The sequence below is a fragment of the Neodiprion pinetum genome, chromosome 1, assembly GCF_021155775.2.
Source record: "Neodiprion pinetum isolate iyNeoPine1 chromosome 1, iyNeoPine1.2, whole genome shotgun sequence".
NCBI lineage: Eukaryota > Metazoa > Arthropoda > Insecta > Hymenoptera > Diprionidae > Neodiprion > Neodiprion pinetum.
In genome coordinates this window covers 11,777,100-11,794,757 of record NC_060232.1, presented here as the reverse complement: position 1 = coordinate 11,794,757, position 17,658 = coordinate 11,777,100, and the positions used below count along the sequence as shown (strand labels likewise).

The following is a 17,658-nucleotide window of genomic DNA, read 5'->3' as shown; positions in this document are numbered from 1 at the left end:
GGATACTAGACTTTCCGGTAACAGCTAGAAAACTAATTTTCATTTCCTACCTAGAACTATGCTTTGCGATTGTGGTAAAAAATGAAAATAGTCAAGGACTGAGCGGTAATCGGAACTAAAAATTTCTCTCACAGTGTCAGTGTGTTTAGGATTTATAGTTAAAATTTATTCATGTTAACAAAATATGTTCGTTAATTTATTCATTCATCTTTTGTACATGTAGTAGCTGCGTAGACAATATTGGAACAGGTATGCGATCAATACGTTCTTCTGTATCCGTAATGAGCGTCCAGTGGTTGGTGATAAGCTTTTCGGTATCCTCGCGAATGAGCACTTCCGTAACTACCTCCACGGTAGCCGCCACCACCACCAATGTAAGGATCGTCATACGAGCGACCCCTTCCAGGATAGTAATATTCCGTTTCGTGATAGTCTCTCCGGTTGGGAAAATATCTGCGGATGATAATGTCCAAATTTTATTTTCATGGATTAACTTTACTCAATTTTGAACTGCTGGTAAAATTTTACTTTGCGTATTGCTCTCCGTACGAATACGCAAAATACCTTAGTAGTGAAATTGTAAATTGAGATTATACACAGAGGGAAAGGAATTCCAAAATAGATGTTGTTGGAGTCCATTTACTTCAATCCAGTATCCCTTATTTGTTCGAAATACGATGACTTCGATTCAAAAATTTCGATTTAGTTAGTTTGTCAAAACGATTTAGTCAAGCGAATTCTTTGATTCAACAAAAGTATTTCTCATCACGATCGAGTGAAGTATTGATTCGAGTGAACCTTTTGACGTACTTCTGAAATCGAGTCAACTTGGTGTCGTTCCATTTGAAGTTTATTTATTGTTCCTTCAAGTCGCACGTTCGTTGATAGAAACAATTAGGTATTTAAGATAAAATAAGTACACAAATCTAGCCAACAAAAAATTTGGATCGATTGAACGACGTACTTCGTTGATATAATCGGAGCTTGTTTGGCGTAAATGGTTGAATCAGCAGCATTACTTTGTTTACAAGATAAAAGATAAACAACATGCTTTGAAAGAAGTAGTAGAATAAATTGATCGTAACCATCAGTGTACTAGTACCATAAACGCCCACCAGGCAGTGAACTTTCGCGCTACAGGAGTAGCTTCAGAGAGAGTTATAAAACCGGGTACTCAGTCGACTACGAACAACGTAAGTCTAATTTGTCGTCAGACCGATTACAACCGAGGAAAGCATAATAATACACAATATAGAGTTATCGTAATTGATGTTGACTGCAAATGAACGGAAGCTATTCTTACGTGTTAAATTTATACATACACAACAAGTTTTTGGGTTTTAACCATTAAATATCGAGTGAATCCGGCAATAATTTTGGGGTAACGGAACTGTAAATGATATTATCCGAAGAACACGTTTTGTGAGCTTGAATAACTCTAACGGTTCAGTCAATTCAAAAGATATTTGTAACAATAAATTTCATTCAACCTGCTTCAACCGTTTGAACTCTTGACTCAACTAAACATGAATTCAAACAAGCTAAATTTGTTTTGATACAAAAATTTCATATTTTTGAAACGAAACGATAACGGTGTGTTAAATCAAATTTTTAATCATTCCAATCACACATTTTCTTGATACCAAATTCATGTTATTGCAAGGACGCTGTTTTATCTTGAATAAAATGATAGTCAACATGATCATTCAAAGGCTTGATTCAGTTCTATATTGAGTTGTCGGAAGCCTTTCGTCCAACAAAAGTATTTCATTGGATCAAATAAGTGTTGTGTTCGCCGCGTTTGACTGTAGCATTTAGTTCAATTAAACAAATATCACTTGACTTTAATAATTATTTCCCTCCGTGTAATGCAGAAGAAAATTTTAGGTACGATGTATACAGAAAATTGCTGTCAATTTCTAATTTTTCGTATTAGGGTATAATTTTTTCCGAAAAACTCTGATTTCTCTATATTTTTCAATGGCATTCTTTATTTTATTTTAAACATTTCTGCACTCGTAATATGACGCGAGCTTTCAAGTTTCCGTGCAAGATTTCTTCAAGTACATGGATAGGATGCAAGCAATTCGATTTACACGTAGGGTTACTCAATAGCTATTTTATTTCTTGCCAGGAACATCTAACGGTGCAGCCTATTGAAGATTAATTGGTTCAAAATCCGTGTTTTGAATGAAGTAAACCGTGGTCGTTCAAATAAATTGTTATATTTCATTTTAGAAATTTTATTTCATCAGTGTATTACATATAATAAGTGTAAAAGAAAAACAATTTTCATATGTTCAAATTTAAATTTGACTTAGTAAATTGAGCCTCAGTACGAATGTGGAACGTACAGATACAGCGTTCGACTTTTTTCAGAGAAATTCAAAACAATTCATTAGAGTTAATAATTATTCAGAGGTACATGAAATGAGAATCTGCGAAGAATTCAGAGCTTTTCGGATGAAACGAAAGCAAACTATCGAAACTAAATGGTACAGAATCTTATAAAAAGTTTTAAAAAAAATTAGTTTCTCGATATGAACACCTACAGAATGATAAATTTCAGAATCACATTTACAGGCTTCGTAAGAAAAAATGAATCATTGTCAGAAATGTAGAGTAAATCTGACAATGATTGTGTTTTAGCAAAGAAAATTCATTGCAACCGTTAGTAGGAAAAAATATCTCGGACTCAATATATTTCGAAAATTAATGGATTCTACGGAAAAATGTTTACAAAGTTGTATGGAAAAATTCGTGAAAAATTTTTACAATCTTGTAACTAAAGCGACAATGCATAAATTTTGTAACTGATGTGGACATGCAGGTTGATATTTCACTTAAATAGTATTTCGCACGCAACTATTTAATGCTGAAAATAAATGACAACTTTGAAATAGGACAGTGCGAGAAATTGTAGAGAGTCGACAGGTATGTCAGTTCGTAACGTAATGGATCTGGATTTGACGCTATACGCTCTCGTAACGATTTCCGCTATGTCTTTTTACCGAAGTTCCTGTCTTCAACGTGCCACCTTTGATCACGCTATTGTGTTACGCGCACATGCCCGCTATTTGAAATTACACACACTTCGAGTGAAACAAAAACTTTCGGAGGAGTGACCTAGTTTAAGTTTGCATTTAAAGACGCTGTTGTTAATTAAGGCAACCGGTATTATAACGAGTTACTTTGATTGCAGATAGATGCGAAGTTACGGTTTCCATCACCGTATAATTATTTTGTGACAGACTTGATGCTTGAAAACAATTAGGGTAGAAAATTATTGAAATATATTGCGATTCAGATGTCTCGCTCTCGTTACCATAATTATCGCCAGATTATCGATACAATCAGTAATTAACGGTAGTTGCACAAAAGTGAACGAATCTTTTCTTTCACGAATCGAACATTTGTCTGACTTTATTTACCACCGTTCGTAACTTATAGAAATATAAACATCCATCGTTTGAACAGACTAAACTTTGATAACATTATTTTCATGTTATTTATTATCAAATAATTACAACGCGACCGATATCACATTTATCCTATTCACCAACGACTCTGACTAGTTCCTCTGAAAGACTTCATTCTGCTATACGTATAAATGCTAGTAACGATATCGAAATCAAAGTAATCCCAAAGGCTTTGAGTCGAAAAGTCATCAAAGTTTTCCTTGACCAGAAGTTTCATCACAACGATATTCAGCAAATATATCTCAACTGAATATTACAACGAACCAAAAATTATGAAACACGCATAAAATTTAATACGCAACCAAGAAATCTCTCAGCATGTTTATAGAATACGAATAAGGAGAGAGAATAAAATCTACGTTGATTCCTCAACGGTACACTACAAGCAGAACTAATGTCCAGTCCAGAGAGCATGACAGGCTCAGAATGTCTGGCCAACTCACGATCACGATCCGGACAATCGCAGGGTGATTGACCGCTGACCGCAGCTAGTTTTTTTTTTTTGTTAGATCTTTTAAATAGACACCGGGTTGACTGTACTTTGCTTTGCTTTGCCAATTTGGGGATAATACAGATCGCACGTATGACATTTTTTTTTAAGGAATAAGCATCACTCACGTGACTTAAAACACACGTCGGCCATGTTATACCAGCTAGACACAATTGTAGGAATAATTATTATCAGGGCTGCGTAATTGGCATTGCATTGTCTCGTGCGATGTCGTAAAACACAACGTCTCAACAATTACCCAAATCTTCTTCCGCCCCTGTAGGACTCCTCGGAGGAAATATACCTTGGTGGTGGGGCGTCTAGGTAATCCCTGGAGTAGAGTGGTCCAGAGACCAAAGGCGCCTGAGGGTATTGAGCGTGACTGTGATAAGGCTGCTGATAGGGCTGCTCTCTGCGGTAATAAACTTCGTTTCCATTCCTGTCGTAGTATCTGCCGGAACCATCATGCAGATAGTTTCTTCTGTCATCGTGATATCGACTGTCGTCGTAACCGTCAGCGTGGCCTTGCCGATTGTCGTGTCTACGACAAATTTTTAATGAAATTAAAATTAATACCTTTAATGAATTTCCCAGGAGATCGGAACCGTTTCTTCTCCGTCCTCCGACGTGACTGTTTAAGACTTAAATTAGTCTGTCAGGCTAAAAATTTTCACATGCCGCATTCTTAAATGCACTTTGTCGTGAAAAATGTTTACCTTACGTAATGCGCATCACTTGTAGAATTTTTAAGAAGGAAAAAACTTTCCGTATAGCCAAATTTGAATGAATTTTCATTTTCGAACTTCTATTCTTACAATTTCGAAAGGGTGCGGGAAGGGGGAAGTGGGGGGGGGGGGGGGGGGTCGCTTAAAAATTACCATTTGTTGGATACTTCGTGAATTTAATATTAAAATTAACATTTTGATTTGAAAGTTATTTGGATAAGTTTTTTCTATTTTACGAATAAAATTGCTATTGGTTTATCGATCAGTTTTTGGCGTATCAAAAGGTTGCGAACGAACGTTGTATACTAAAAGTGGTAACTTGATAAGAATTTCGGTTGAAAAACTTTTAAAATGCGAAGTTGGAACTCGTACTACAGAATATTTAAAGTTTGGTTATTCGTCGTCGAAATGTCCACAAGTTATACCCTGTTCAGCCAGATTAATCCCAAGCTTTTACAAAAAGTCTATGATGTATTTAAGACTCAAATTTTCGCGCATGTCTGACGTAAATAAATAATTGAAGTCAATACAAGGAAACTTCAGTTGCATCGAAAAGTTCAAATATCAGTGAAATTCACGGGTAACCGTTGCTGAATGAAAACTGAGAAATCCCGACAATGCAGTCTTCTCAAAGATCCGGCAATTTTCTCGTAACATCTGGTACGAAATATACTGGGAATAGAACACGACTCACCTCGCACCGTTATCGTAGAATCCTTGATGCCCGTTGTTCCTCCCATTGAAGGCTCCGTCGTACCTTCCGTCTCTGTAGGCGTCGTCAGCCTTTTTCCCGTAATACCCGGCGCGATTGTCGTATCCCCTGTGACCGCGTTCGTCGTCGCTGTCCTCGTAGAAGCTGGCCTTGTTCCCCGACTCGTCCTTGTGGTAGTTGTTGGTGAAGCCACTTTTGTGATAGCCCTTTTTATAGTCCCCGCTTCCGTGCTGTTTGAACTCGTTGTTCCCCTGATTTACCGACTGACTCTGTCCCGAGCTGTGCTTACCGACGTCGTATCCCTTCTGGATGCTGTCCCGATCGTCGTAGTGACCACGATCCTCGTTCAGTCCATGATAGCCCTTTTCGCCCTTGTCGAATCCCTTGCTCTCGGAATTGCTAGTCCTCCCGTCACCGAGTGCGACGTATTCCGAACCGCTCTTCCGCTGCGTTATGTCGCTCAGAGAAAGAGCGGATTCCGCCGCACCTCCGACGCTCGGAGGAGCGAAAGAGCAAGTCGCGGAATTAAATGCCAGGAGGACGAGGAGCCCTTTCGCCAAGGTTCGCGGCATCTTCGCCGATACGTTCTTTATCGCCGGCGTCACCCGCTTGCGACCACTCGTCGAAGGTCCTTGTTTAAGTAGTCCTTATGCAGAGGTGGTGGGTTCTCGAGAGCTTCTTCGAGGAGCGACGATCGGGCGAGAAGGCAGAACGCTGTTCGGAAATCAACTACGGTACGGAGACTCGCGCGGTGTCTCTTATAGGCGGTTCGCGTCCTTGCTAAGGCGACAGAACGAAACGCATCCTGGAAGGAAACTGGAAATCGACGGCCAATCAGCACCCGGGACCTTCGTGAACCGATGAACTGTAACTAACGCGGATCTTGAAACGTTTTTCACTCACTCGTCGGGATTTTTCAACACACACGCGGTGATATCATCTCATCCGCAATTCTTATTATACCCGGTTAATTATTTTCTGTTGGTGAAAAGGATTCCGGCGGTATACGGAATACGGAGCGAATACAACGCCGTCACCGTCATTCGGCGAACAGATTAGGCGTGCCTGATTTCACGCTAGAATCAACCGCGGGAGGAAAAAGCGTATGGAGCCGCGTTGTCTATACGGATAATATACCTTGTTCCACATCAGATTATCCGTGAATTGAGAAATGATTCACGTGAGTGAATCGAGACTCTTGTCAATTCTTTATATATTACTTGATCGGATGCCTGGCTTCGATCGGGGATTCTCGAAGCTAAGTATTTATAAAACTTTGTACAGGACATTTACGGCTATTAGGCTACTCTTCGTGGATTTAGCTTCCAATCTCAACCCAGACCTTTTTCGAGATGAGTAAAAATATTTCACTACATTTTTATAAAATTTTATTTATTCTCTTTTAAGGAGAGTCATCGATTGAAATTCTAACCCCGTTACATGTCGACGTAACAAAGTTGTGGATTTTTTTAGGATAACAAATTGAGTACGGAATAATTCTCAGTAACGAGAATAATTTTTTATCAATTTTCTGTTATTTTCGAAATCATCATTTTTTAACGAAACATATCTTCACAAAACTCTTCTGTACAGTTATTTTTAAATACACTATGGGGAACGTGCAAGAACTAGCGAAGGTTGAAATCAATTCTTGCCAGAGAAGATAAATGTATAATAGATTAATAGGCTAAAGCATTGAGGGCAATTGAAAGATTGATAGAAAATTATTTTTGGCAAGAGACACTAATTCGTACCCAAAATCACATGAGTTGAAGAAGATTTATTTTGTTTTCGATTACTTTTAAATTCTCCAAGATATTTAGCATTTTTTGCCGATGCTCCGACACAATTTTGCCATGTTTTATAACAAACGTCACGATTTTTCTGAAATCGGCATTTATAATGTAGCTCTCTAAAAATTATCGCATCGACTTTTTACCTCTTTCTTCTTTGCAAACGTTGCATTGAGGTCATTGAGTACACAAGTATTAATCAAGACGCAGGGAGATGCAACTGTCAGCTACATCAGAACTATGGTTTTAAATTTATCAAAATCGATCGCGCTTGGACAATGAGTTTGATAAACTTTAATTTTCGAACTATGTTTGGATATTCTAGTTTCAGCGATTGTAGTACGCGAGTCAGTCTAGTTGATTTTTTTTTTTTCTACAAACGATACTTATAATTCGGCTATTGATATACCAATTGATAAGTCAATTATGAATCCAGGCAACCCGGAAAATGAAAATCTTGTACCCCCGATACAGCGAGGGTAGTGCTCTGAGGGGTGACTGAAACCCAAGGCACGGTACAAGGAGCGAACGCAACGTGCAACGGGCTGTTCTGAAAGACGGAACGCAAACATGTCTGTGCCACTCAAGTACTCGCATTCAAAGTTCGGGGTTGCCTTGATGGATATGTCGGATGAATAAGACTATGCACGTACACTACCGAAATGGGGTAAATGCGCGAAGAATCTGTTCCGCGCAGAGGGCGCCACCGGAAATCGAAGCGATCAAACCGAAAATCGGAGCGCTCGGCGCGAGGGATCATTCCAAAATTGTCACCCCGCGCGACAGGTCGCTAAGCGGGACTCGGAGCAGCCGATACACCCGGTAACATTGAGATTCTCAATTTTATAAATTTAAATAGACACTGCATTTAATATTAGAAATAATTAACTTCATAGAATTCTAGCAGGCAAAATGATACTCGATGTAGCCCGCTAATTGTGAGTCCTATGAAAATCCACTATTAAGAGTTTTGGTGGTCCCCTTGTAACCGAGGCCTTATTAAATTACACGTCCTAATCCTTCTATGTGGAAGCCTAGTCACGGCCAACTGCAACTAGCTGAATCCACGTTGCCAATGTAACGGTTTTGTCCAAAAAATTTACCGCCTCAGAAAGTCAGAATCCGCGTCTACATATAAACATCGATATTTGCTGTATGCGATAATTTTGTACCGAATACATTACATTATACGGTAAAGGATACACAGGACCTGTGGAAGTCTTAATGATGTCCTACTTTGAACCTAATCGTGAAAGAAATGGAAATTACCAAGCTTAGGCCTAGAATAGAATCTCTTTGCAGTACAATATGAGATAACGGATGTCAGTTGGTTTCACAAGAATTCCAGTGTTATTGCAGAGTAAATGGAATAACATATAAAGAGACTACACCATACTGTCCATCAACGAATGGTTTGGTTGAGAATGAGGTGGGGTCATTTAAATGAGAAATTGATAAAGCGATGCGAGATAAGAGGCGTAGTGGAGGAAAATCACTCTAATGAACAGATATTTATTTGTTTATCGTAACGCGCTACATGAAAGCTCGGAAGGAAAAAAAACCGATAGATTAGATACTTTAATCGAAAAAGAGAGGCGGAAGTTTTTGAAGATGACCGATGATACGTCTGGGACGACAATAACACGCTCGAACCAGATTAAATAATCAAGGCTGGAGTTTTCCATCAGAAAAATTCCAGCGGAAAAATTGTGGACAAAATTTCAGAACTTTTCTTTCGGAAAGTTTATCTAACTCATTTCTGGAACCTTACTGGTTAGAATAAGTTCGACAAATCAGAAATCACAACGCACAATCTCGTGATAAAAACGTGGAAGGTATCACCCCGAAAGCTAGAATTAGTTAGACTTGACGTAAGATTCGCGATGTTATGAGTATCTCAACCTTGACGGAACCTTCGCCAATTTTTTCGACTTTTTAATGTAACGTCCTAAAACTTTGTTATCTATGTCATTGGATGGCGAAATAGACGGAAAAAAATCGACTTTTAATCTTTCTATTTTTTAGTAAAATATTGACGAATATTTTTTGTCACATCACTTTTGATACGAAATTTAGCCGATAACATGAATCAGAGAAGAGATATATTAATACGAAGCATTGTGAGGTTCGAGATGGTGAAAATGCATCAAATCTGTATGAACAGATAACATAAATTTATTAAATTTATTTTGAGAGAAATGCGATGTAACGTTCACGGGTTTTTCAATGCAGAATGCGTTGACGAAACACCCTGCCGGTGAGTTTCCTGTCCCAAATTGATTGTCAAATCAGTAAGATTAAATTTATTTAAAGGGGCTCTATTTGGATCGGAATGGAGATGTGTTAGTTCTGTTTTGTCATATCCTGGATTCTGTCTAACTTTTTTGACGCAGGATGACAGAGTCAGGCCGCGAAGCCCTTCTCGCGCTTACGTCTAACTTAATTCTTGACCTCGCAGACGAAGAGCTTGCACTCGTTGCTGCACTTACAGAGGCGAACTGTTAGGCCGTTCCTGCATCCCTGCGTTATAATCCTGGTTTTATTCCGTAGTTAGTCAAGAAAGAAGCAAGTATTGCAGTTATAAAGAATTTTTATGAAATTATCCAAATCAGAAATAATGATTTGCAAAGAAGTGGCACTAGAGTCAAAGTTCATGCGATAAGAAAATTTTTACGTCTGATTGACTACTTGCTAATTAGAATAATCAAAATTAAATAAGATTTGCGTTATTTACCGGTCACGCTCCGACGATAATTGTTTTTATGTTTTACTGTAAATGCTTCGAATTCATTCCTCCAAGCGTAGATAAATCAGCCACTTTTTGCTTGATTCTAAGTTTGAGCGTCAAACCGTTTAGGTTTGTGACCGTATTTGTATTTTTTGAATTTGTTTTTTTTTTTTTTTTTGAATACCGCTTTCCAGTTACTAGACCGTACGCTAAATGTATTGTCATTTTTTGGCTAGCCTTTGATATTGCAAAAGAATCAAGTAGAGAATTATAAAGAAACCGTGCTAGTAATTCACATTTTTGGTTATATGTTTTTAATTGTTGATTCAAAAATAAAGAAAATAATGTTTTCTCCAAGTCTCTAGCAACTGCTTCGTGTTCTTAAAAAATTCACAATCTTTATCGATAGTTGCAAATATTATGTTGTCTTTCTCCCTTTCGAAATTTTCATGGAAAGTGACGAGTAGTGAGCCGAAGAGGATTATCTGCCGTTTTTTTGCTTTGAGGTACAGCTCGCATAACATTCAACACCGTAAAATTGGATATATTTACCTAAACTGCTAAAGGCCGATATATCGAATACCGGTCCCGTAAAGGTAACCGAATCAAAGATTGCCATGAACTTTGTAAAAAGGAACTTTGTGTCTTAAAACAATTCTGTAGAAAAGGGAAACGTGAATTAGTTTTCGATTGAAACGATTTGCGTAGAAACGAACCATATAGTTAACAATTTCCATAAGAACGATGCCCCGTCTATTAATTCAATACAATATTGGAATATGTTCTAATTATGGGTACAACGCGTGGAGCTAATAAGTAATATATCATTGTAAGAACTTCAATAGTTTTATTTAGACAGGGCGCAAACTCAGACACTTGCCCTGGGCGCCAAAGTTGATAGTTACGATTCTGGACAGTTAGAATGGCTAACAATAAGTAATGGAGGAGGTTCTAGTACAATTACGATCGAACTTCACACGTCGATAAGTTTGTTTTAACAACAAATATGCATGGCTGGTGAGCTCCGGATGAAAACTTTGCCGTGATACGCTAACGGATATCCTGATTATTATACCATTTATTTCTCGCAGTGCTAGCACTTTGCGTCAGATACACTTCGACCGCGTGAGTATGGATTACATCCAATAATGAAGAATATGTTTCTTGACCTCCAATAATGATGAATTAAATCAATTAATACATGTGTATCTCACCACAACAGTGGATTTATAGCAACTAAACTTCACACGCTCCACAATTTGATAAATGCAAACAACTAGTGTATGATTTTCCCGCACGGGGTACGTGATTTGCAAACACGAGTCGATAAGCTATTAATGTGTTTGGTAAAGATGTATTTCATTGAAACTTAAATTTTCAATGCGCAACCATTAATCGGAGTAGGAGCGATATGACACACGTATAACATTTATCGGAGCATAACCATTTGTCTCCCAATAAACGGAGCTATCCCATAGTTAGATGGAACTTGTTTTCGAAAGTGCTATCAACTTGACGTCAAACGAAAATTAAATCACACCACTTTTGCAATGCACGGCCTATATGTATAAGTATATGTTGTAAATTACTTTACCATTTAGTACAGCAATTTTCAATAAATTTTGGGATTCTGATGTGAGATTTGAGATTGCAATGAGAGTGCTGAACCGTGCCGCACAACACGCTTAATGGGAATAACACGTTGAAAACAAATTCTGAATGTCGATTTAAGTGAATTGCCTGCAGGCCACTCGTCCCTGTCACAAGTAATCACATGTGACACTCCCCCTCCCCCCCTCCATTTTAATTTAGAACTTGATTGTTCATTAAACAGAGTTTTGTATAACTCGTTAATTTTTAATGACAAATAAACTACAGAGTTAAAAAAATAGCCGTCAAGAAGGAAAATTAAGCGTCGAACGAAAGCGTTATCGGTCTTTCGGTGTATGAATATTATAGGCGGCCGATGAGTTGGCCTGCGAATGTTTTGAATCAGGCCACGCATGCCGAAAAAGTGTAAATACAATAAATTTTGATGTTTTAAATATCTTAATTTATCTAATAAATAATTTCACCCGTGGCCATATTCAGTTTTATTCTTATTTTAGATTAGATGTGACGTCACGAAGTATGTCCTCCCCCCCTTGTCGCGTTTTGTCACACGTGGTGGACCCCCCTGTCACCCTGTTTGCCTGCAAAGTAATTAATGGGTTACTCCGAATGCCCTTAATAAATTGATCAAACACGCAGTTGCTAATCATTGACACTAGTACATGTTTCACGGCCCATAACTGCCAGTATCACAGAAATAATTCGAACGAAATTCGATTACGTGCCTTGGTGAGGAGAAAAGGGTAAAAGTTTGACGAACAACGATTCGAATTGAATATCATATGACGGAATAATTCGATCAAGCCATGTGAAGCATTAATTAGTTATCGATGTGAAATCAATGGACACTAATGACTTAAGGAGAACTTATTTTTTATCTACTTAAATCACGAAACGGAAACATTTACGTTACTAGGACACTTACGATCAAGCCATACGGATCATTAATTAGTTTTCGATGGAGAATCAACGGACACTAATGACTTAACTGGAACTTATTTTCTGTCTACTTGAATCATAACAAGTAACGATTAGTGAATCCAATGAATAACGCGTAATGTATATTCCGTGAAGACACATTTTTAATAGAAATTCGATTGTGACCAACAGCATAAATTCCGTGTCCTGCTCTATTGAAGGTGATTCATTTTTATAAAGATCGAATTATTTTTAGGAAGAATAAGTAGATTTTTCCCATGTACACTTGGAGACAATGAATCTGAGCCGGCTAATTTTTTACACTAGACAGTTATGTTGGCAACACGGAGAAACTTAGAGCGCCACATTCGGCCGAGCGCGAAACAAACTGAATCTCAATAAACATAACATAATCAATGACCGTCGAATCTAACCTTAGAATACGTGTCAATCCAACAAGTCGTTATCCCCGCGGTATTTTAAGGTTAGATTCAACGGTCATGGGTTATGTTATGTTTATTGAGATTGAGTTAGTTTCGCGCTCGGCCGACTGTGGCGCTGTAGGTTTCTCTGTGTCTGTCTAGTGTACAAAATTGACCGTCTCAGATTCATTGTCCCCAAGTGTACATACTTCTACAACGGTATTCTCTCTTTTGTGAAGCATTCACGAGCAGTTATAGTTAGAAACAAAGGAAAATACAAGGTGTATTACTAGTGAGAAATTCAATGCGATTTACTAAACAATGCTGAGGAATGCTGTGTTTGGAATCTCGGAGTTAAATCGGTTGCGGCATGCTTTCGCTTAGGGCGCGATTACAAACGGAATTACTGGATACTCGCTTTCTCAGTCAGTGTTTCTCCGAGCGTCGATCGGGTAACGACACTTTATTAGAAATTGTGAGCGTTCTTACTGCTGTGGAAAGTTTTCGTGACTTTGGAAGCGGCACCGGCCTTGTGACAAGACACGCATTTTTTCAACAGTTCTTCCGTTGAGATCAAGGTAAGTTTCTTTACTTTTCACTTATCTGCTTTTTTTTCACTTATTCACTTTTCTGTATAAATAGCCACGTGAGTTTGTTCGCACACATACAAAATATGTAAGGAGTTCGTCAATACAAATAATAATTTATCTGTGTATGTGAGTGACACTATACAATTGATATTAAGAATAAGTTTCTCTAATATTTTCCGATCTCCTTTCAAACAAATCATCGATTTAAATACTAGGTGAATTTTTCATCGAGCGGCAGTTTAAAGAAAAATCCAGAAGAAAGCAAGCATCAAAATTTTTCAAAACAAGTTTTTTTTTTTTTGCGAACGCTCGACCATATTCACTTACGATTATCACACTACTTCAAAAAATAATTCATGTTGTTGACAGATCTTCAATTGTGTCCACCTATCGTGTCGTTAGCATTCTCTGTTTCACTGGTTTATCTGTGCTCAATAATTTCAAAAAGTTCTAATGAAGGAGCATCCGTTGTTCGCAACCACTCTTGACCGAACTTCGCAGAATTACAAATTAACTGACAACAATCGACATGTATTTTATTTCATTATCATAATACCACCTGAGTGATTGTGAAAAATGCATTGTTTTATTAATGGATTAGCCATTCCATTACTCATTAATTTTTCAATGATTAATGCGTTTTTTCATGACTGTAAATCATTTTGGTAGTTAATAATGGGACATCGCTGTATTATTCATTCCATTTTCAATGAACAATATACTTTTCCCCATTAGGCATTATTTTTATAGTTAGTACATTGATAAATTATGATAAAATTGAAATAATTGAGGTATCGTCATTCTCAATGTAACGGTTAATTTTTAAATCATTAAACTGCAAATATCCAGTATCATTTAATCGGAATGTTGTCAATCGATCATCTGACCTCCACGGTTAAGTGAGAATTTTTTTTCTCTTCTTTATTTAGATAACCGCCATTTCGGATGCTGTAATTTTTAACTTCAGCTGTTATTACAAGAAAAGAGTTATCAGTAAAGCAATTACTGCAGTTATGATTATTGCAATTGGAATCCATGCATACATTGTGGCAATAATGATGCAATAACGATGACCTATTACTTTAGTAATAAACCGTTGCAATTCGAATCCATTCCTCAGTATTTTGGTCATTAATAATGTAATTCGAATCCATTACCTGTTACTTTGGTGATTACCAATTGCGTTATCGTCCATTGTCAATTATTCAAGTTGTTACAAATCATGGTTTTGATGTATTACATATTATTTTTGTAATGGGTAATGCATTCGCTACATACACCATGTTCGGCGCCCGGTACCTAAGGGTTATCTCTGAAGATTACATTATTTTGTAGTCTTGCCTCGCTGCTCGCGAGCACTTGAAAAACTTCGGCTAAAAGCTTTACGGTATCGAGAGTTATTCCAAAGGTTTTTCAAACAGCCGATTCTGAATTTGGAGTAAAAAACTCGAAAATTCGAAACAGCGAACCTCAATATGGAATATATTGTTTCATTCCGGAACCAGGCTATCCTTTAACATCGTTGATGTTAAATCCAAAGACGAAGCTCAGAAATTTGATTTGGCGTACCTTTGATTGCTGTGAAAAGAATTACTATCGATTGATTCAAAGGGTATAGAAATTGATATCCGAAAGTTTTTCCGGCTGCTGATTTTGATCTGGTGCGCAAAATGTTTCAATTCGAAATTTCAATTCGACCAAGTCGCTCCAAAATTGGTATCAACGAAGTTCTTCGGCCACTAATTTTGCGTCATAAGTGAAGAGTCCAGAGTTCAGAATGGCAACTAGAAAACAGTTCCAAACTACGTATGAATTGTATGCGAATCGATATCTAGGGAACTTCAAAATTCCGATTTGCAATAAAGAATTGTTCGATTTAGATTGGGTATAAACTTCGCTTAGAGTAGATTGAATGGTTCTGAGACATTGGCATTTTATGGTCTTTGGTATCACAGATCTAGATCTTATAGTCAAAGTTTTACAATTGCAATTGTCGAATGATTAGCCAATAAGGACTGTTGGAGCAACATGAATTTTTTTTCTGTCCGAGACAGAGCGATGAAGAAAAAATCGGAAGCGACATTCACTTAATGGCGTCGCAAATCAATTATTCGTCAGGATTTCCGAGACCGTATCGAAATTTTTCATCAAATGCTAGCTGAAAATATACATGATGAAAAATAATCATTTCCTCAGATAATCCTAGCCTGTGAAGCATAAGTGTTTATATCTTGTCTGCAATGAACAATGGATAGAAGATTATTCATGCCAATCCATTCTTACCGCGATTAAGACATTTTTCCTAATATAAATTGCGAAACTTTATCATCACTCAAAATGTGTGTTGTTTATTTTTTTCCGTATCAAGAACCAATGAAAATTTTTTAATTCTGTGAATAAGATCTATATATTTTATAAATCACATTCGTTTGCGTATGTTACTTTATTTTTCGAATTGAAAACTTGGAATCAAAAATACGATTAGTTCAAGCTTTTGATGTTTCGGAATAATGCTAAAATTCTCAACTATTACACGTGGCAACGGTTAATTACATGGTGATGAATTATCTGAAATAAAGTTCAATGCACCTGTAAACGAATATTTATATTATCGATTGCATTCTCAAATCTATGAAATAACACTGTATTGTAGAAATTAGGTCATACATACTGAAATTTCAACTCGGTCAGTAACGTATTTACTCACAATTAGCAGCAAGCTGTCTTACCGTCCTTACATTATTTTGATTAATACATATTATAGATAGGCTCTCAAACAACAGCTATTAAAGCTATCACACTTTCTACAGAAATATGTGTTATGTCCGCTGCTATCAGAGATAGTGCAAGCGAGGTTATTGCTTCCATAAAAAAAAATTGTTATCGTCCAAAGCGTTGAAGAATACACACACGTCTTTCCTGAAATCCAGACGGTCTTGGAACACCGAAGCAGTATTTACCATTGAAAAAGTATTACCGATGTAAGCCCATTTTCATGCCTAGATTCTAGATTCACGAATCGGGTACGTTATGCCTTGTTTAGTTATAATTTTATTTCTATTCCAGGTTTAATAATCCGTCGGGAAATAATGGATTATTGACAAATCGAGCATGAAATTAAATTTTCCTTTCGAGAATAACGAGACTCAAAGTTATAAAAGTTCATCATAGCGTTCAAAAACCTCGAGTACAGAGTGCAGGTGATAGTGGCAAAAGCTTGACTGAGCGCTGTAGAATAACAGAACGTCTTACTTCCATCTAGTTACTTTTCATTTTACAGAAGCGTATGATTAGCCTGACGCGGACGTCTGTGATTTAAAAAATTACAGTCGTTATTTCTTTCTAATTTCAGCTGTCACAATTTGAAAACTCATGATTTCAAATGGAACGTAGAAATGGCTTACTTTTAAAATGCTATATCGTACCGGGAGGATTCCTTGAGGATTCGCAATGTGAACAAGAAATATATGTGAAGCGTCGTTCTCATTGACGTCCCTCAAGAAATACTCCCGGCTCACTCTTTATCAAATCGTTTTTTGCACGTACTTAAAACACTTGCACTCCGTGGTAATTTTCCCCTCTCGTTTCGTAACAACTGCATATCACAGTTACCGCACCTCAATTGTGGTTGAAATACAACCAGACGGTAAAAGAAGTAGGAACTTGAATCGCTCGCATAAGAAGTGATCCAATTTTTTATAAGTCATGTCAGTATGTAATATGAATCATAATTTTTTTTCTTTCAAAATTACATCGACGACTGAGCAGAAAAAAATCGTCACTCGGGATTCGGTCAACAAGAACGCATTTCAAGATTTAGTTAAATAACACTGTATTCGAGAATTTTAATCAAAAACATTTCATCTCAGAATTTGATTAGAGACCATTACGTATTTCATCAAAATTAGATTTTGAATTTGTAATTGAAAAGGAATGAAATGTTAATCACATCAGTATTTTGCAATTACGATGAAATATAATACTGAGTGGATTTGCACACTGCCATCAGCAAGAAGTAAAATACAAATCACGTTTGTATTTTGATATTTGGGTAGAATGAAATGCAAATTACACTTTTAGTGATTTATTTTGTTTCATTGCAGTTCATGAAAGTAATTGATATCTTCATTCGGGTGAATTGCAATGCGATTAATATCTCCTCGATCCGACAACAATTTTTACACAAAGTC

The 17,658-nt window shown here is 37.1% G+C and overlaps 2 protein-coding genes across 5 annotated transcripts in view; one reads left to right on the top strand and one right to left on the bottom strand.

Moving 5' to 3' along the window:
• Positions 1-17,658, top strand: part of LOC124224979 (uncharacterized) — a 42,853-nt gene that overhangs the window by 408 nt on the left and 24,787 nt on the right. The window contains exon 1 of one of the 3 annotated variants that reach the window (XM_046637318.2): positions 13,200-13,456. The exons of the other annotated variants lie outside the window; for them this stretch is intronic. The gene's annotated coding sequence lies outside the window, so the exon portion shown is untranslated. Of the gene's footprint in view, positions 1-13,199; positions 13,457-17,658 lie in introns of those variants that run through there. 3 annotated transcript variants of the gene reach the window in all.
• On the bottom strand, positions 101-6,746 carry LOC124224981 (uncharacterized). 2 transcript variants are annotated; one of them, XM_046637322.2, is made up of 3 exons: positions 5,389-6,746; positions 4,274-4,510; positions 101-453 (listed from the first exon to the last, which is right to left on the bottom strand). In XM_046637322.2, the coding sequence occupies exons 1-3, from the start codon at positions 5,976-5,978 to the stop codon at positions 258-260; spliced, it is 1,023 nt and encodes a 340-aa protein (XP_046493278.1). In that variant the 5' UTR covers positions 5,979-6,746; the 3' UTR covers positions 101-257. The 2 variants fall into 2 exon arrangements, with proteins under 2 accessions (XP_046493278.1, XP_046493277.1); XM_046637321.2 differs by having other exon boundaries at positions 103-453; positions 4,229-4,510; positions 5,389-6,745.